Source organism: Scomber japonicus, chromosome 22, assembly GCF_027409825.1.
Source record: "Scomber japonicus isolate fScoJap1 chromosome 22, fScoJap1.pri, whole genome shotgun sequence".
NCBI classification, from domain to species: Eukaryota; Metazoa; Chordata; class Actinopteri; order Scombriformes; family Scombridae; genus Scomber; species Scomber japonicus.
Genome location: NC_070599.1, coordinates 23,597,767 through 23,618,054, shown reverse-complemented (window position 1 = coordinate 23,618,054; position 20,288 = coordinate 23,597,767). Strand labels below are relative to the sequence as shown.

General features: G+C 39.1%; 1 protein-coding gene and 1 long non-coding RNA gene across 2 annotated transcripts; one reads left to right on the top strand and one right to left on the bottom strand.

Annotated features, from left to right (window-relative positions):
* Positions 1 to 287: 287 nt before the first annotated feature.
* Positions 288 to 1,780, bottom strand: LOC128383725 (uncharacterized). The gene is made up of 4 exons (XR_008323952.1): positions 1,734 to 1,780; positions 1,305 to 1,360; positions 703 to 1,062; positions 288 to 418 (listed from the first exon to the last, which is right to left on the bottom strand). It is a non-coding gene; the product is annotated as an uncharacterized LOC128383725 (long non-coding RNA).
* An 8,698-nt stretch (positions 1,781 to 10,478) lies between these two features.
* vbp1 (von Hippel-Lindau binding protein 1) lies at positions 10,479 to 17,904 on the top strand. Its single transcript, XM_053343315.1, has 6 exons — positions 10,479 to 10,581; positions 13,146 to 13,270; positions 13,494 to 13,560; positions 14,737 to 14,835; positions 15,024 to 15,162; positions 16,779 to 17,904. Exons 1-6 carry the CDS (start codon positions 10,501 to 10,503, stop codon positions 16,853 to 16,855), a joined length of 588 nt encoding a protein of 195 aa, XP_053199290.1. The 5' UTR covers positions 10,479 to 10,500; the 3' UTR covers positions 16,856 to 17,904.
* The last annotated feature ends 2,384 nt before the right edge of the window (positions 17,905 to 20,288 follow it).

The window sequence follows — 20,288 nt, the reverse complement described above, 5'->3', positions numbered from 1 at the left end:
GAGAGTGCAGTTTCTCAATGGCATCTTGACTTACAAGTAAATATGTGATAGATCATGCCCACTTACACCAGTCAATATGGCACTTTAGATTTTGGTTCATTCTTTCCCCTCAGAGCCTCAATTCTTCTGAAATTAAGAGAAAAATCAGCTTCATGGACACAGAAAGTAAAAAGATGCAGTGACAGAAGTCTGGTCTTTGAGAAACACAACTTCTATACTGCTGCACTGATTTTGTCTAACTCATGTTCCTCTGCATGTTCTCTCCCAGCAGGATTATAAATACCAAGTCTGAAGGCAAAGAGTCCAGCACAGACAGTGAGTCCAGCTGCTATCAGTCCAACATAGAGACCGATCCTTCCCCGACTCTCTGGTTGTGGTCTCTCAGTAGGTTTCTGAGGTTCTGGCTGATAAACAGCTGCTGTAAAGGACAGAAAATAATAATAATTGTATTTGTATTCCACAACTTCTGATATCCCAACATTCAACTCTCCTACTTGTGACACGTCACACTGTTCATGTCCAAAATTCAAGTCTGGACTGTTTGGGTTTGAACTTGGTGATGTTTGTGTCCACATACAGCATATTTTTAACAACACAGTGTCTGCTGAGTGCAACCACACTCATAAAGTTTATCAGTCCAGTCTGTACATCACTGATAACATGCATTAAAAAGGCTTTCTGAGTTTTACTGAATGATCTTACCAGTGACATTGAGGAGGCATCTGTCAGAGCTTGTACCATAATCCGTTTCAACTTTACATGTGTACAGACCCGAGTCTTCAGTCCTGAGTCTGGACACATGAAGTCTGATTCGTCCTTCTCTGAGGGCGTCTTTGTCACTCTGAACTCGTCCTGCAAACTGTTCATCCTGAGACTCTGGGACCTCAACACCCTCATGTACATGATACAGGACTGGGTCATTATGATCAGTGAACAGTTGACAGTAGATGCTCAGTGAGGTGGAGGAACTGCCAGGTTTGGTTGTAAACATCCATTCCAGTGTGATGTTGTGGTTCTCCTCTGCCTGATAGGAGGTCTGTGTCACTTTCACTTCAAATGTTGCTGTTGAGGAGACAGAGAGGCAAAGTGTTTAAAAATACACCAGTAAAAAGGTCATGCTTGATACCAATAATAAATACAATCTAAGCAATAATTGAATATAGATCATCTTCCCAACTGTAATGAAGAGTTTCTACTGGCTTTAATAGTTCTGTTGATGTTTTCACTGATATATTTTAAAACTAAAGTCATCAAATCTTTTGACTTTTCTCTTTTTGGATGATGAAGTGAGGATGTAAACTAACCAGAGACACAGGAGGTCAGGCTGATGAGCAGAAGGATCCTGCAGATCATCTTCTCCCTGTGAGAGGAGACAGAGGAGAGGAGTCATGAACACATGAGGTCAAAGTTCAGTCATCAACAAGAAGAAGAAGAAGAAGAAGAAGAAGAAGAAGAAGAACTTTATTTTGTATACCGCCTTTCATGAAACCCAAGGTCGCTTCACAATAACAATAACACAGACAAAAACACACATTTAGCCTGCAAAAGCCTGCATGAACAAGTCACATGGAGACACATGGAGGATAGTCCTCCATTAAAAGTTATTAGGAAAATATTAACGATCACTTCCTCAGTCCTTCCTTAGTAGTCTGTCTGTCTAGTAGTCTCTAACTATGCACACATGCGTATATTTGTGCCACATATGCAACCTAAAATCAAAATCAAAAACTCACCGCAGACAGAGGAGGTCAGAACAACGAGGATCCAAATCATGTTGCCCTGTGAGAAGACATTGCAGGAAGAAACTTTAGATGTTGTTAAAGAATAGTTTGACATTTTTGAATTTTATACAGATCAATGATCCATATATCACTTTGTTGTCTTTACAGTAAATATAAGGCTGCAGCCAGCAGCTGTGAGGGAGGAACAACAGCTGGCAACTCAATGATGTTGGAGTTCAAGGATGTGCAGCAGGTGTGAAGGAAGGGACAACAGGACAACAGGTTTATCTTTTGCACAAAGCACAAGTCAAAAATACTTCTGCTCTTTTTTTTTAGGAGGGTCAATTGTAACACTGATGTCTTGCATTAAATGTCACATTGTGGTCTTGTCCTTGTTAATGGAAAGATATGAATTGTATTATTAATTAATGCACATATATGTCTTTTACATCAAAAGATGACTAGTGGGTCTGTGAGTTAAGAAGTAAAATGTAATAAAATGTTTATTTGCCCCCAGCCTCCCCCACTCTATAACACGATTAAAAGAAGCAAAAGACACAAATCAGTTTTGATGTCGTTTATCAATAACTGACGGAGCCAAACATCAGATCAGCGTGCTGGAAGAGCTCCGAGTTCAGGAAATCATGTCATATTTGGACATCATGGTGGACAACTCTGTTCACGTGTCACTGTGACAATGGATTTCTTTCTACATGAAATGATGCTGATTGGTTGAGCGTGCAGCACTAGGCTACAACAGTCTGATTATAATAGCAGCTGCACTGTGTCTGCCTCCATGTTGCTGCTGCTTCATGGTCCGTTTAATTAACAGAGATAACTCAGCTGCTGTTTTCAGTTTTATCTAATCAGTCTCAGCAGTTTTCCGCTTCATCTGCTGCAGTCCTCGGTACATGATAACAAACACTCAGCTTTCTCCTCGTTTGATCACATGTTTAACCAACAACATCACGTTTAATAGAAACTCTTCATTTAGATGTCAGTGTTCGGACCATAAACACTTAAAGTTAACAGATAAATGTTCTTTGCTTGATTAGAACTTTTATGAATAAATTAAACTCAAATATTCAAACATTTCACATTTCAGCTTTTCCTCTCTCTATACTTGTAAGGATATTTTGATGTGTTGGATTTATTTATTTGGAGAATTTGAGGAGGACAAAGTCTTTACTTTAAATGTATATGAAAAATAATAGTATATATATATATATAAAAATATAAACTCTTTTGTTATTATAGTAAATATTAAAGCCTCTCTGTCCCTTTGTTCGGCTGCACTTTCTCGTTAGACCTAAACATCCTCATGTAGGCTACATGGTACAGGACTGAGACCTTGGTATCAGATTTAAAAAACAACCAAAAGTGATACCAATGTTCCTGAATAATGTTCAGATACTTTGATGAATACTGTAGTAAAATATGAAATCAGTAACAGGTGTGAGAGGGTTGACATGCAGCCTTAAATACCCCCACTCCCTCTCCTCTTACCTTTTACATTTAAACATCCAGCAGAAGAAGACGGAGCGAAACCGATCCAAAAAGAGAAAAAAGGGCCAGTAAAGTTATTCCAACACGAAAGTAACAATATATCCTCCAGAGACCAGTGAGGTTTTAGCGGTCACTATTGGTTTACTAGGTGTGTCACACACATGCAAATCAACGCTTTGTTCTTTCTCTTCAAAATGTATCTTTAACAACTTCTATTCTGCTGCATCCATGTTTTCGAGCTCATGTTTCTCTGCCTGATCTCTCCCATCAGGATTAGAACCAAGTCTGAAGGCAAAGCAGAGTCCAGCACAGACAGTGAGTCCAGCTACTGTCAGTCCAATGTAGAGGCCGATCCTTCCCCGACTCTCTGGTTGTGGTCTCTCTGTAGGTTTCTGAGGTTCTGGCTGATCAACAGCTGCTGTAAAGGACAGAGAATAATAATAATTATACTTGTATTCCATAAATTCTGTTATCCTAACATTCAACTCTCCTACTTGTGACACTTCACACTGTTCATGTCCAAAATGTAAATCTGGACTGTTTGGGTTTGAACTTGGTGATGTTTGTGTCCACATACAGCAGATTTTTAACAACACAGTGTCTGCTGAGTGCAACCACACTCATAAAGTTTAGCAGTCCAGTCTGTACATCACTGATAACATGCATTAAAAAGACTTTCTGAGTTTTACTGAATCATCTTACCAGTGACATTGAGGAGGCATCTGTCAGAGCTCACACCATCATTTGTTTTCACTTCACATATGTACCAACCAGAGTCATTAGTCCTGAGTCTGGACACATGAAGTCTGATTCGTCCTTCTCTGAGGGCGTCTTTGTCACTCTGAACTCGTCCTGCAAACTGTTCATCCTGAGACTCTGGGACCTCAACACCCTCATGTACATGATACAGGACTGGGTCATTATGATCAGTGAACATGTCACAGTAGATGTTCAGTGAGGTGGAGGAACTGTCAGGTTTGGTTGTAAACATCCATTCCAGTGTGATGTTGTGGTTCTCCTCTGCCTGATATGAGCTCTGTGTCACTTTCACTTCAAATGTTCCTGTTGAGGAGACAGAGAGGGAAAGTGTTTAAATACACCAGTAAAAAGGTCATGCTTGATACCAATAATAAATACAATCTAAGTAATAAATGAATATAGATCATCTTCCCAACTGTAATGAAGAGTTTCTACTGGCTTTAATAGTTCTGTTGATGTTTTCACTGATATATTTTACAACTAAAGTCATCAAATCTTTGACTTTTCTCTTTTTGGATGATGAAGTGAGGATGTAAACTAACCAGAGACACAGGAGGTCAGGCTGATGAGCAGAAGGATCCTGCAGATCATCTTCTCCCTGTGAGAGGAGACAGAGGAGAGGAGTCATGAACACATGAGGTCAAAGTTCAGTCATCACAGGTGTGAGAAGGAAAATCTACAACATCAAACCTCGATTCTCATGTCAGAAACAATGTGGATTGTCCATGATTAGAAGGAACAATGTATCCAAAACACACAACCCTTTAATGACAGGATACATATTTAAGACTGAACATGCCTAGGCAGAGGTTGAAGTTCTACTAGGCATCCAATCTCATTTTGATGGTTTACAAATGTACCTCTATCTCTTTTGTCTCCTCCGTTGCTGCATTTTGCAGATCACTTTGTATTGTCCTCAATGTTCTGTCTCTCGTTGGCTTCCTGTAATCATAGGGTAACTCAATGTTAATCTCCTTCTCTACAAGTGCAAGTTGTTCCAAGCTAAAGTGTTAAGAACATGATGTCTAGTTTGTTGCGTGTTACACATCTTTACAGTTTATACAGCTACAACAACAACTGCAACATGTTTTAAGAGTGCTTTATTTCCCTAATGGTCAGCCTACATAAAGGATACATTCATTTCTAACAACCAGTTTACTCCATTGTAAGGGCATTTTACAGGGCAAACCTCATGTTCTTCAATAGAAGGGCACTTTAAAGTGTTGTTTACATTTTTCCATTGACTAGAAGGGCTTCAATACAGAACCTCCATCTTACTCCATTTACAACGGCAACACAGGGCATACTTCATTTAAAAAGGGCACTATCACGTGTCCTTGTTTTTTGGGGTACTTTGCAGGGCACTATCACATGTTCCTCTACTTAAAAGGCAGCCATGAGGGATCTTCATTCCATGTTGTCACATACAGAGGCCATACTGTATATGATTTACTCATAACTAAGACACTCATTGGGCTACAGAACATAAGTATGTTTTTATGTTCACTTTTTTTCTCTGTTCTGTTCTTACTACGTACAAATCGTTTAGTTTAAAATAGGCAAATCTATCTATCTATTGCTTATGATCAACAGAACAGGCAAATATATTATAGGCCTAAAACCACGAGAAGACCAACAAAACAAATCCCAAAATATCCTACTATTCTCTTAGATGTTAAAATAAGCAATTATTGCTACATATGCTTTCCTATGAAAAAAATGATTTAATTTCCAATAAAGAAAGTGTGTGTGTGTGTGTGTGTGTGTGTGTGTGTGTGTGTGTGTGTGTGTGTGTGTGTGTGTGTGTGTGTGTGTGTGTGTGTGTGTGTGTGTGTGTCAGGTGTGTAGTGAGATATGATAAATAAAGCACTGGGAAGCCACAACCCAGATACTGCTATACAGATGGAGGACAGGGGATGTGACATATGGGTCAGTGGTTTAGGTTAGCATTAGTTTAAATTTCCAGGAAATTAATAAGTCTATTAATGTCCCCAGAAGTGATCTAGGTCAATACTTGTATGTGTTGGGGGTCATCTGTGTGCCACTCTACAATTGAATTCAAGTCAATGCACTTTCTTGGCTTGAAATGGAATTTGGTGGTTGTTGTTGCTGTATTTCTTACAGGATGTTATTAATATTATTTTTAGTTTGTTATATTTTTTGCTGTTTGTGATAGTTTTGGCAACAATGACAATTTTACTGCAGGTCAAAACAGAAATAATTGGATGGTGTTTAGCTCAGTGGGTAGAGCACCCACCACATGTGTTGAGGCTATATTCCTCACTGCAGGCCACCCTGGTTTGAATCCCACGGCAAGTGCTCCTATCCTGCGCGTCATTCCCCCCTCCCTGCCTCTAGTTTTCTGTCTCTCTCTACTAACCTGTACATTAAAGGCAAAAAGCCCCAAAAAATATACTTTAAAAAAAAAAAAGAAAGGACAATGATCAAAACCGGGTTTATTATGTTCAATGGGCCATTGTAGAGGATGTCATGAAACCTTGTTTAGATCAGAAAAAATTAAAAGTGTGTTTCACACATCTAAACATGAAAACAGGTCTAATTTGACCCGAACACAATAGAAGGGTTAAAACAGTGATACTGAAGGACTAACAAGTCTTTTAAAGCAAACAAAAACTTGCTGAAAGAGAAAATGCTTTCATAGAACCAGTCTTTGTCGTTTGAGTTCAATTTTAGATAGCATTCCCCGAGGCATAACAACAGGTAGGACAGTTTAAAACAGTTTAAGATATTAAATAATTAAAGTGCAATATGCAAAATAAAGAAGGTGCAAACAGCAGAGTGGGTTAGTGCAACAGGTAAAAATGAGTAGAAGCTGCCAACAGGAGAGGGTTAATGATCCAGCAGATGTCAGGATGTTTGAACAGGTGTTTGAACAAATCCCTCTCACCACACACAAAGGCAGGGAGAAACCAGGAAACGGTTATAAAAGCCCAACTGACTTCTGCTTTTTTTATTATTAGTCTTTAGAAACATGAACCACAGCCCCAGTCCTTTAGGCAGATCACTGGTAACACTGATGCCTTATGTTAAATTAAACATTGTCTTGTGCTTAATAATGAAAATATATTAGTTGTATTATTAATTAGTGCACATTTATGTTTTATATAAAAAGATGACTAGTAGGTCTGTGAGTTAAGGAAAATGTAAAAGATGTTAGTTGCCCTCCCCTCCCCTCCGCCACTCTGCAGGGTTAAAAGTAGTAAAAAGAACTTTCTGTAAGATTGATCACAAACATGGACTTTTATGACGTTAAATATCAATAATAATAAAAAGGATGATGATATGTATATATAATAAATGATGATAAATGACGGAGCCAAAGAAGCAGATCAGAAGAACAAAGAGTACAGGAAAAGCTCTCCCATGGCGGACAGCTCTGTACTCATGTCTCTGAGTATGGCTTCTTGTTACACTATTTCCTATGATGTTATTAGATATGATTAGCAGCTTCACAGTTTCTGCCTCAGAGAGATAACCCAGATACTGTTTTCCATTTTATCTAATCAGTCTGCAGCAGCCTCAGCAACTTCCGCTGCTGTAGAGCTCATTGATCACATGTTTAACCAACAACATCACATTTAATAGAAACTCTTCATGTCAGTGTTTGGATCATAAACACTTAAAGTTAACAGATAAATGTTTTTTGCTTGATGAGAACGTTTATGAATAAATTCAACTCAAATATTCACAGATTCCACATTTCAGCTTTTCCTCTCTTTGTCTGAAATATTGATGTGCTGAATTTCTTCATTTAGAGAGTTTGATGAGGACAGTCTTTACTTTTATTTAAAAAAAAAATAATAATAATTGAAGGTTAAAGAATAAACCATTTCGTTATAACAGTAAAGAATAAAGCCTTTCTGTCACTTGGTTTTTGTTGATCTGTTGTTTGGTTGTAACTTCAGCCTGAAAAGTGTCCATCCTAAGACTTTTTTCAAAACCTTTTCTCTCACAATCTCATCCCACTGGGCTCTGGCTAACAAAATCAGAGGTTTGTTTAGATGTGCAGGGAAAAGCATGCATGGAAAATGTAATGTTTATAACACCATATATACATATTTCTAATATCAGCAGATCTATTAAAACAAAGTCTGAAGGCAAAGCAGAGTACTGTCAGTCAAATGTAGAGGCCTACACATCCGTCATTTCTATTGTAAATTTGTTTTTCTCTGAACACATTTAATACTTAAAAATCTTCAGTTTCTCAAGTGCAGTCATGAATTTTGTCTCAAGAAAAAGGTTATCTGCATCTGGATGTATAAAATTGCTTTATGGGTATGCAGTGTTGATTTTAAAATTTTGGTTACAGTTTTATAGCTGATATATTTGGAATATTTAACTCCCTTTTGTTTAATTTGAGACAGAGATTAATGTTAAAAAAAAATTCATTCATTTTCCAAACCGCTCTATTATTATAATTGTTAAAAATGTCTATACATAAAAAATAAATATAAATATAAATGTTAAGTATGAGATATAAATGTTAATCTAAATATTAAATCTAAATATGTTAGTATTTAACATTTAGATTTTTTTTTACATATACACATTTTTAACAATTATATATAACATTTTGTTTTTACATAAATTTCTGTACCAAGTGAAAGCTAAATGTGAGTAAAGTGAGCTAATCGGCACCTCAGCAATGGGGAGAGTAATTGTGCATCAAATAGAATCATCATACAAAGCAAATTTTCAAACACGCGAGGAAATGGAATAAGAAGAAAACAATAAAAACACAATGGTAAGAAAGGAATGATGACGTAAAACCAAAATAAACAGATTGAATTATCACATAACTTTCTCAATACATATTAAAGCATGTTGGGGATAGTTGAGCTGAGTTCCCAGCATGCTTTGAGATAATGTGTTTATAGACATAAGTTAAAATAAATGTGTTGTAAATCACCACAAATGTCATCTGATACACAGTGATTAGTGTTACTGTTCTTTACTGACTCTATAATGTTTCTAGCAGTTTACAGTTTGCCTTTTTGGAAAAAGGCATGTTGCACCGTCGTTGAACTTATGTGCAACGTGACAATAGTAGTAGCAGTAGTCAAATGTCAAATGTTTAATATAGATAACAATACTATTATGCAAACGCTGGCTCATGTTCAAATGCAGGTTTAGCCTTATCTCAGTACCTTCCCCTTTTTTCTATTACCCACTCTACTGTACCGTTTTACAGAATACGAGCATTGTAAGATGTCAAAGCTCAAAGAGACACACAACCTGTTATTAATTTAAAAAAAAAAATGAAATATGCGACATTCTAGGAAGGTTGATGATCTCAGGTAGCGATGATGATAAAAAAGTAAAGTACATCAAAATAAGACATTTTTTGTATCTGGGTATTTTTGCATTGATGTACTGGTAGCCTACTTTTACTTAGTAAATTGTAAGTGAAGGAAGATGACGGGTTATATAGGCAAGGCAAGGCAAGGCAGTTTTATTTATATAGCACATTTCATACACAATGGCAACTCAATGTGCTTTACATAAAACAGAAACATTAAAACATACAATAACATTGATGTACTGAGTACTGAGCTTTTACTTAAATAAATGTAAGGATGTGAATAGTTCTTCCACTACTGATAATGGCTTATATTTACAGTCCATATGAATTCTTACCTTTGCTGTTTGTCCCATTCCCTGATGAGAGTGAGGAAAGTCCCAAACTACAAAAGAGCGTCTGTTTGCGTGTGTGTGTGTGTGTGTGTGTAGGGGGGGGGGGGGGGGGGGGTGCTGACGTCATAGCGTAATTTAAAGCTACACAGCTACTCCCTCATCTGAAACATTAACTGTTTAGTAGTACTAAAGCAGTTCTTATGATTTAAACATTCAAACATCGAGAAAACCACATAATTGAGAGGTTTTGACATTAAATCTTCTTCATCTTGATCAGATAGAAGTTGTTGCTGCACAATAAGGTGCTGAGTTTTTATAAAGACTCAAAGCTGTCAATACAACACACTCAGTATTTCTCTGCAGCTTGATGGTTTCTACACATATACATCAGTTTTTATCATCACTATATACATGAAGCTACATTCTGATCCAGTTTTTATAAGTGGTGATTTGTAGTTGAAAAGTTAACTCTCTGTCAGGAAGTGAAAAACTCAGAATCTCAGAGTTAACAGACTCAGAGTTTTTACTAAACACACTTAACCATTGTTTTATTTCTCTCTCTCTCTCTCTCTCTCTCTCTCTCTCTCTCTCTCTCTCTCTCTCTCTCTCTCTCTCGCTGCGTTTCATCCAATTCGTTAGGATTGCGGTGGTCCTTGAAACTGCAGCCTCCGGTATTGCAGGAACTTAGTATTGTCCCACCACACCACTATTAGTTGTAGTAAGCAGCTTTGGCCACCAGATGGCGCCAAACCTCATTCTCCTCTTTGAGACTGACGCACAAAGAGGACGCACGGTGACGTATTGACGCACACAGAGAGAGACTTGTACGTAAGGAAGAAAGGAGTAGCCTCTCTCCAGCATGGCAGCCACCATAGACAACAGCAATGCAGCACAGGCGACGAAGAGGAAGCATCTTGGGATCCCTGAGGCGGTGTTTGTGGTACGTAAACCTCCCTGATATATCGCTTTATATAACACAGGTTAAAAAACACGCGTTTGTTTGGTAGCCGGCGTGTTGTGGGCTCGTCATGCTCAGTCAGCTAAGCTAAGAGAGCTAACACAAGTGGGGCGGCTGCTCACTGCCATCTATGGACACAACACACTGTGCCTCGTTTCCACTTCACATTTTTAGCTCTTAATAAGCTAAATAAACGCATGCATGTCAGTCTAGCCTCTCCAGTTAATCTGCTGCTGTCATTCCTCCCTCATTCGCTCCATTAAAGTAATATATATCACAGAGGAAGAGTTGGTAAGAGGATGTATCATACGAATTTTGCAGGGTTGCAGGTTTTTGTAGAAAGATCCTTTCATAATCAGGGTTCCTACGGTTATGAAATTCCTGGAAAAGTTATGAAATTAGAAAAAACTGTTTTCCAGGCCTGAAAAAGTTTTGAATTAGGGATGGTCCGAGCTGATATCAGAGATAACGGAAATGAGACAGGCTGTATGAACTTGGACCCCCCCACACACACTTTTACCATGTCAAATATCAGTAGATTTATTTAATATGAACATACTAATCATCAATTTCTATATTTAGCTTTTTTAATATCTTCTAATTTGTGATCTGGGGCCAAACCATTGCTCTGGGATGTAATTGCCAACTGCACCCATTATTTAGTGAGATTAAAGTGTCGAAACACCTGTTAAAAGGCACCAAAATACAGTGATGACATCTACTCTGTTAAAGGACCCCCATACCCCCCTCCTATTTGACTGTCCCACCCACATTTCAAATGTGTTCATGCTGTACATAGTCATGTTTCTTTCCTTAAAGTAAAAATTGAATTAAAATGTCTTTGACGTATGGTATCGACCATGAAAGCAAAACTTTCTTGAAAGTCCCCCTCAAATCACCCTCTGAACAGTTTTCTTGACAGCTCTGGTTCTGATATTTTTAAAGATTTTTTTCGGCATAGACACCTTTATTCAGCAGTAGACAGACAGGAAACATGACATGCAGCAAAGGACCTCCAGCCGGGAATCGAACAGGGGTCGGCTGCGTACATGGAATGCGCTCTAACCACTCGACCACCTTCGCTCCCTTGGTCGATACCTTTCTAAAGATGACAAGGACCGACACCCAGCCCTAGTGATGTACAGCATAACTTTGCTTGTGTGGCACACTTGAGTTATAAAGCCAAGTGTGCTTTATCTAAACCATAAAAGGCATCAAAACGTCTTCAAACAAGGCTGGATATCGGTACTTGATACCTTTTTAAGGGTATTGACCGAAATAAATTGATACCAAATAGTATTGAAACGTCTCCTGTCAAACGATACCTGCAATTGATCCTTTTTGCACCCAGAGCTAGAAAATATGACTATTTGTACGGACTTGCTCACAGCCAATCGCCACAAACGTTCTTTGATTGGTCCACTGCCACAGCAGCTATGACCCGTCTGTGGTGGTGAAGTCGTGGTGAATCTGAGTTAGCGTTAGTTAAGATGCCTCCTAAACACTCTAACGTGAGTCTACACTACACGACTGTTACACCGGATAAAAGACAGAGACCTAAATGTGTTAATGGGAATCTGATGAAGGACTCAGCTGGTATCAGGATCACTTTAAGGGGCTTGGATTGGTATTGTCATTTTTTTAAACAATAACCAGCTCTAGTAACAACATGTACATCAACACTCATGGCGGCTACTTACGGTTAATTGTTGGCATGAAAGGGAGGTGCACGGTTTTATAAATCTGATCTTTTTTCTTCCCGTATGAATCCTACACACTATATTATAAATTAAGTCCCAGATATGTGGAGCATGAAATCTAAACGCTGCATCTCCAGACTTAGTTTTCACTGTGGAAACAGAAAGCAGACGTGTCACAGACCACCTGAAAGGTCTCCGTAGATGTTAGCCGTAAACCATTCAGTGTTTCAGTCGTATTTTGAAATCAGTTCTTTGACAGACAGGAAGCCAGTGTAAAGACACCCCTTAAAACTGGGGTGATGTAATCTGCTCTTCTGGTCTTAGTGAGGACTATCTGAGCATCTTTAAAGACATCATTACAGTCATCAAGTTTTTCCAAATCCTGCTGAGACATAAGTCCTTTAAGTCTTCATAAATTCTTCAGGGGAAAGTTTGTAATTACCTTAATGCTACTTAAATTCAGGGAACAGGGAAACACTAAGAGGGAATTTGATACTAAAAAGACTGTAAATGTGTCCTCCATCACTTTACATTGAAAGCACATTTGAGGGAGATCTTTTAATAGTCAGTATGAACAGGAGGAATGACAACAGGAGGAATGATTACAGAGAGGCGAACCTCTTTCACTGTCACTGAGTGGACAAAATATTAGGAACACCATGCAGTATAATGCACTGTGTGTCCACTGCTCAGTATATCTCATCAAGCATAAAAAAGCTAATTAAAATAGATTTTTACGAAAATGTTAAGTTTCGGTGTTTAAACTGATAAATCATTATTGTCCACAGTAATTCAGTTACATGTCTTGACTCACTGTTTGTTTCTCTACTCTGTCGGACTTCGCAGGAGGATGTCGACTCTTTCATGAAGCAGCCGGGCAATGAGACGGCGGACTCAGCGCTGCGGAAACTGGACGAACAGTACCAGAAATACAAATACATGGAGCTCAACCTGTCTCAGAAGAAACTCCGGTAATGTTGATCCAGGAAGTGTTTGGTCGCCAAAGCAATAAGTCAGTTGTCGGTGGATATTAAACAATGTTTTTGATTGTCAGCTTAAGATTAAACAGTGTAAAGGGGCCTTTAGTTGTTTGCAAGTAGACATAAACATTTATTATCAATATCAGTGGTTGGCTTTAATTATATTTTCATTTCTTTGTCCTGACTAAACGTTCTCCTTTCTTTTGGTACTCAGGTTGAAAAACCAGATCCCACAAATCACACAGACGCTAGAAATCCTACGGCACATGCAGAAGAAAAAGGTGCGGCTTGTTTTTGTCAACCAACTTTGAAATGTTGTGGAAAACACACTGCTGCTCATCTCTTCTTCTTCTATTATAGCTGCATGTTAGAAAATAGAGGAAATCAAGATGGTAACTAGAGTGAATTTACATAGCAACTTTCTAGTCTTCTGATGACCAAGCGCTTTAGCATGACTTAGGATGTGCATGAGCCCATTTTTTCATGGTGGGTATAACTGAATATTCGCTGCATGCTGACACTCACAATGGCTTAATAGATCATGCCTAAAAAATAGCTTTAAATATTCATAACAAACAGGCTTTAACTACGCAAACTTGTGCTCATTTAAATGATAATCAGCTTTAACCTCTTTACAGAAACACATTCATTAAAAGAGAAAATCTCACAGGCTTACAGACCCCTAGAAATATAACAGCGTGGAATTGTTTTTCTACCCATCATAAACAACACTGAGTATATCCTTTACAATCATGTTAGCAATGAGAGATGTTACATTAGTTTTCTCTCTGAGACTTTTGTCACACTTTCGCGGGGGTGTAACAAATGTTGACGTACTAGTTTGGTGATTAGCGTCAGGTCCGTCTCCCTTAGTAACCGTCACAGCAGACAGAAGGTTTTTGTCCATGTGAAACCACCGTAGCTTAACTCTGCTCCACATATTTCACACCTGACAACATTATTATTCTTTACTTTCTGTAAGTGTTTCCACGCTGGACTTTTATGTGGCTTCGTCTGCATCACGTTCCCTCCAGTCAGCTAGCTAGCAGGCTAACTTACTACCAAGTCATAGTAGCCGAGGGGAGCAGTAGAAATTCACTCATGTCAGGTTGTACATCAATACAAGGTGGAGGTGGTTAAAGAAGTTCCTAGTGGCTGAAAGTAGCTGTTAATGAACCCTTCATACTAGACTCTTGATTAATGTTTTTCAATTTAAAAAAAAACAAAAAACGACAACAGCACAAAGGTCGAAGTTAGTCCCCGCCAATGATTATTAGGTTTAAAAGACCCATCCACTCTCAGACTCCTTCATACACTGAAATTTGGGTGTCAGTCCTGCCCAAGCTGACTTCTTTGACATTGCAGACTGGAGGAGCCAGAGATCTAACTATTGATCTTTCAATTAGTGGACAATAATCAGGCTTTAACCTAATTTTCTGTCCTTTTCTTTTACACAGGAGACCACAGACCCCATGGAAACACACTTCCTATTGGCTGACAATGTTTACTGCAAGGCCACAGTGCCGCCCACCGACAAAGTCTGCCTATGGTTAGGGGTGAGTAGAGCTCCGATTTGTTCACGTAGCCTTTAATCGCCAAACAAACTTCATTAATACAGTTAATATAAGTCAAGTTACTTTCACTTCCAAAAAACAAGTATGAAGCATCCTCCCAGCTTTCTAGTCTTATCTCCTCCTCATCATCATCATTCACTCCTCTCCTCCCCTACATCTCCCCCTCAAAGGCCAACGTCATGTTAGAGTACGACATCGACGAAGCCCAGGCTCTCCTAGAGAAGAACCTGTCCACGGCATCTCGTAACCTAGAGACACTCGAGGAGGACCTGGATTTCCTGCGAGACCAGTTTACCACCACCGAAGTCAGTATCCTTCCACCTGGACCTGTAGTCCATGCAGGTTTAACTCAAAGCAGGTTTAAAATGACAGAAAGTCCAGTGAAGCTCTTCCTGTTGTTTTTATATATCGGTTTATCAAGTTTATTCTGCAGTTATACCACATTTGACGAAAGAACATAGAAAGATAAGGTAAGAAAAAATGTATATTGAGTCAAATCTGTTCTTTTATGTCAACATAATTCAAGCTAAAGATCTTTTCAGACGAAGATGTTACACTAGCCCTCAAATACTCCTGCAGGTTAAACTGAGCTAACCAAACACTTGTAGTGCTGTCTGACTCTAACAGACTCACTGTAAACTGAGTTGGAAACACTTGCTAGCCTCGCAGCATCAAGGCTACAAACAAAACTTGATGCAACGTGCTCTGTAGCAGCCAGCACTACAACTGGACTCTCCATTCAAAAAGCATCTCTATACTCTAGTCTTTAAATTCAAGAGGACCTCCACTTCTTCCAAATGTATGTACAGAATTAAGCATCGTCTTTTATTCAGGCCAATACTGTATTTCTTATAAAAACATGATGTTTTAGGAGTCAGTCTTTTATTGCCATTGCACAGTCCAGATGTGTCCAAACTATTCCATAAAAGGCCATAATGTGACTGCTGGTTTTCATTCCAACCAAACAGGAGCTCACCAGACATGACTCATTTAATCAACTGATCTCAGTCTTCAAACAGTTGATTGGTTGAATCATGTGTGCTCTTGATTGATTGGAACAAAAACCTGCAGGCACACGGCCTTTTAGGGAATAATTTGGACATGTGTGACTTAATCATAACACTAAATTTGCTTTGAGATAAAAATACTTGTATTAAGCACTCTTGCTCCTATGAGATGTAAAGTTTACAGATGTTCCCCCAAGGTAAAAGGTACATATCGACCAATACAGTACCAGTCAAGGAGTGAAATGCAGTTTGGTGTCATATGGGGGGAAAAACACATAATAAACACAAAGAACAAGAAGATAAAGTTGCCGATATTGATGGATTGCAGTTCTCTTATATTGATGAAGTATACTTCATTTTTAGGCTGATACCATTATTGATACTTCTTGAGGATTTAAAAGATGTTTTGCAATTGTTTTTGTCACATGAACCTTTTTAAAAAGAATCCCTTCCATTTTTTTTCTTCTTCTTTACAAAGATATGACTGGTATATGTTATCAAGTGTAAAACTTTAGCGCCCTCTAGTGGACAAACTATGATGGAGACACTGTTTCTACCTTACTTCTACCTTTTTAACTCTTCTTAAAAGGTATATCAAAGATTTTAAAAGACCAGTTCACCAATATTTCTTCATAATTTAGTTGAACTGACCCTTTTGTAATCTATTGTTGAGCAATCGTCAGTAGATTAAATGTTGGTGACCTTTGTTACCAGCCTGACAGTTAATCTGGGGTTTTACAATTCTCTAGTTTTTAATTGTCCTACCTGCAGTTATAACATAACGGGAACAAAAGAAAGCCAACTGTAGCTAATCGTATATGTCTCCAGGTCCAATACTAAGTGGAATATTGTGTTTTTACTATGATTAATAATCACTCTGCTGCTGTTAATGCTCCTTAACTCAGCGCTCCCCTTCAGACATGGCACGAGTCTACAACTGGGACGTGAAGAGAAGGAGCAAAGAAAACCTCCTCAAATCAGCAGACAAGTCTTAATATTGATAGAACAGCCTCCACATCTCCCTCTTGCTAACTATCTTCTCCTTTAGTCAATGAATAAAACAAAAACCTGCCCCCCCCTCCTTACACCTCCTCCCTCCCCCCTTACACATAATATGTATGTTCACCCCAGAGCTCAGTAGATAAGAGGGCATGTTTTAAAATATCACCTAAAGTTGTTGGGGCGTGCTTGATTTTGGACGCCCACTTTTCGAACACGCCCTCTCATCGTGTGTAGCTCTTCCTTACCACCACCACCACTACTGTTTTTCTGTTGATTTGTTACTTTTTAAAGTATTTTTTCAAGTAAAGACTAACAAAAAAACAAAGGCAACAAAGCAACTTTTGTATTCTTTTTAATGAGTTAAGTATGTTCCTGTTGTTATCTTTTTTTTTGGCAGATTATTAAGTGAGGGTTCTCTCGCATCGTCTTTCCTCCCATGATTTTTCCGACTTTACTGGCCTGGCATCGGTATTTTTTTGTTTCTTTTTTTTCCTCAACCTGCAACGACATTCTTCATGTGGGACTTTTTTACTTGAGTTGATTATTGTTGAAGCACAGTTGCCATTATATCTCAGTAGATTCAGGCTTTGTAGGATGGCAAAGATTTCAACAGAAGAAGAATACAGAATAAAACTATTTTGCCTTGAGGCTCTGGTTTTCACTTTCACTTTACAGGAGTTCAGAAAGGATCCACGACTCTGTTCCCAGTTTGTAGTCCTGCTCCAAACCTGCTGCTCCTCTTCTTCCTCCGTCCCCTTCACTTTCTGCACTCGGCCAGCTCTTCCTCTCCTCTGGTTCTCCTCTTTCGACGCTTCCTCCTCTCCCCCTCCCCCTTTTACCGCTGTTCTGTCTGTATTTATTTGTCTCTCACTGTACTCATTAAACAATGAATGAAGTAAATGAACATTGGGCAAAGAGATGAGACCTTGACCTGATTCTCTGTGTGTTATGTTTCTGATTCAGGTTGTTTGGAAGTTAGAAAAGAAGCATATTTAACATTTAATGTAATTTGGAGTACCTGCATATAATCTTCTGGGGTTTTCTTTAACCCTTTATAGGACACTCATTGAAAGGAAGGGAGGGAGAGGGGAGGAAGGAAAGGAAGGGAGGGAGAGGGGAGGAAGGAAAGGAAGGAAGGAAGGAAGGTAGGGGGGAGGAAGGAAAGGAAGGAAGGAAGGTAGGGGGGAGGAAAGAAAGAGAGAAGGAGGGAGGGTGGAAGGGAAGAAAGTAGGAAAGGAAGGGGGATGGAGGAAGGAAAGAAGGGAGGAAGGGTGGAAGGGAAGAAAGTAGGAAAGGAAGGGGGATGGAGGAAGGAAAGAAGGGAGGAAGGTAGGGGGAGGAAAGGAAGGAAGGATGGAGGGAGGAAAGAGAAGAAAGTAGGAAAGGAAGGGGGATGGAAGAAGGAAAGAAGGGAGGAAGGGAAGGAAGTAGGGAGGAAGGAAAGGAAGGAAGAAGAAAGGGGGATGGAGGGAGGGAGGAAGAACAGATGGAAGGAAGGAAGGACAGAGGAAATAAGGAACAAGGGAGGGAGAAAGGAAAAGAGGAAGGAAGGATATTTTGGGATATTTACAGAAGTTACCAAATATAATTATTTGCCCAATAAAGAGTTAAAGTGAATATGAAGGGTCAACTCCAAATTAGCAATATATATCTAATACAGTGAAACATCTATTGGCATTTAACTAGGTTATAATGTTTGCCAATACAGTTTAAAGTAAGTTAACCTCAACTTTACTGCATGCTGATGTAATGATGTTGTTATACTCTAAATCAGGGGTGTCAAACATGAGGCCCGTGGGCCAGAACCGGCCGCCGAGGAGTCCAATCCGGCCCACTTTCCTTCATGTGTTCTTTTCCTTCCTTCCTTCTCTCCATCCATCCATTTTTCCTTCCTGTCTTCCTTCCTTTCTTCCCGCCCTCATTCCTTCTATCTTTCCTTCCTTCCTTTATTCTGTCCTTCCTTCCTTCCTTCCTTCCTTTCTTCCTTCCTTCATTCTGTCCTTCCTTTCTTCCCTCTTTTCTTCCTTCATTCTGTCCTTCCTTTCTTCCTTCGTTCTGTCCTTCCTTTCCTCCCTATTTTCTTCCCTCCCTCCTTCCTTCCATTTTCCTTCGTCCCTTTCTTCCTTCATTCTGTCCTTCCTTCTATCTGGCTGTCCTTCCTTCCTTACTTCGTTCCATCCTTCCTTTATTCTGTCCGTTCTTCCTTCCATCCTTCCTTCATTCTGTCTGTCCTTCCTTCCTTACTTCCTTCCATCCTTTCTTCCATTTTTCCTCCCTGTCTTCTTTTCATTCCTTCCTTCATCATTTTAATGATCCGGCCCACATGAGATTATATTGGGCTGTATGTGGCCCTTGATTGAAAATGAGTTTGACACCCCTGCTCTAAATTCATCCCTCCTCTCCTTTCTCCCCCCCAGAGCTTTTTTTCCTCCCTCTTCCCAAAACTGCAACCATTTTCCTCTTCATTCATCATGTCCTCTGTTAGCTTCACACTCAGAATAGAGAAGCCGAGGTAAGCAGTGTGTAGAGGAGACACTAAGAGAAATACATTAATATTACACAAAAGCATTTCAGCTGTTAGTTTGCAGTTTGGGTCAGGGCTCAGTGCTTCCCCCCGGTGGTGATGTGCGGTACTGCAGAACAAAAGCTGGTGCAGATATCCATCAGCTTATTTTACCCCCTAATCCACATCTTATGAGTAGGATCAGCATCTGTTTAGTCTATTGAACTTCTCTCAAATGGCATAATGTGTGTGTGTGTGTTTCTTTGATCATTCATTAGACGTACACTTGAGAAAATAATGTTGGGGGGAAAAAAAAGGCAAAATCAGACTTTTGGCAAAACATAAAAGAGCTGATTTTTGACATGTGGTAAGATCTATTCACCCCTCCTGGCTTGTTTTAAGACATAAGAAACTCTGCTTTGATTTAATAATTTGTGTCTGATGTGGTTTTTCCATCAAAAAAAGTTAAATTAACAAGTTAAAGATTATTTAAAATGGCAAATCTTCCTCCTCCTTCACTGAAAAATGTAGAATCTATGAATATGCAAAAACGGCTGGTCAGAAGACGTCTCCTACGTTGTTATAAAGTCCTTTCTCCATTTGTGTGCCCTGGAGATTTCAACCAAACTAATTGTGATGTCACAAATCCTGCTCGTAAATTAGCATCTTAAACTCAGATTTTTTTTAAAAGGGCAGAGAAACTTTTTCACTTTAACCCTCCTGTTGTCCTCGAGTCAAGGGAGGGAGGAAGGAAGGAAGGAAAGGCAGGAGAAAGAAGGAAGGGAAGGAGGGAAGAAGGAAGGGAAGGAAAAGAAGGAAGGATGGAGGAAAGAAGGAAGGTAGGTAGGGGGAGGAAAGAAAGAGAAGGAGAGAGGAAGGAATAAAGGTAGAAGGTAGGAAAGGAGGGAGGGAGGAAAAGAAAG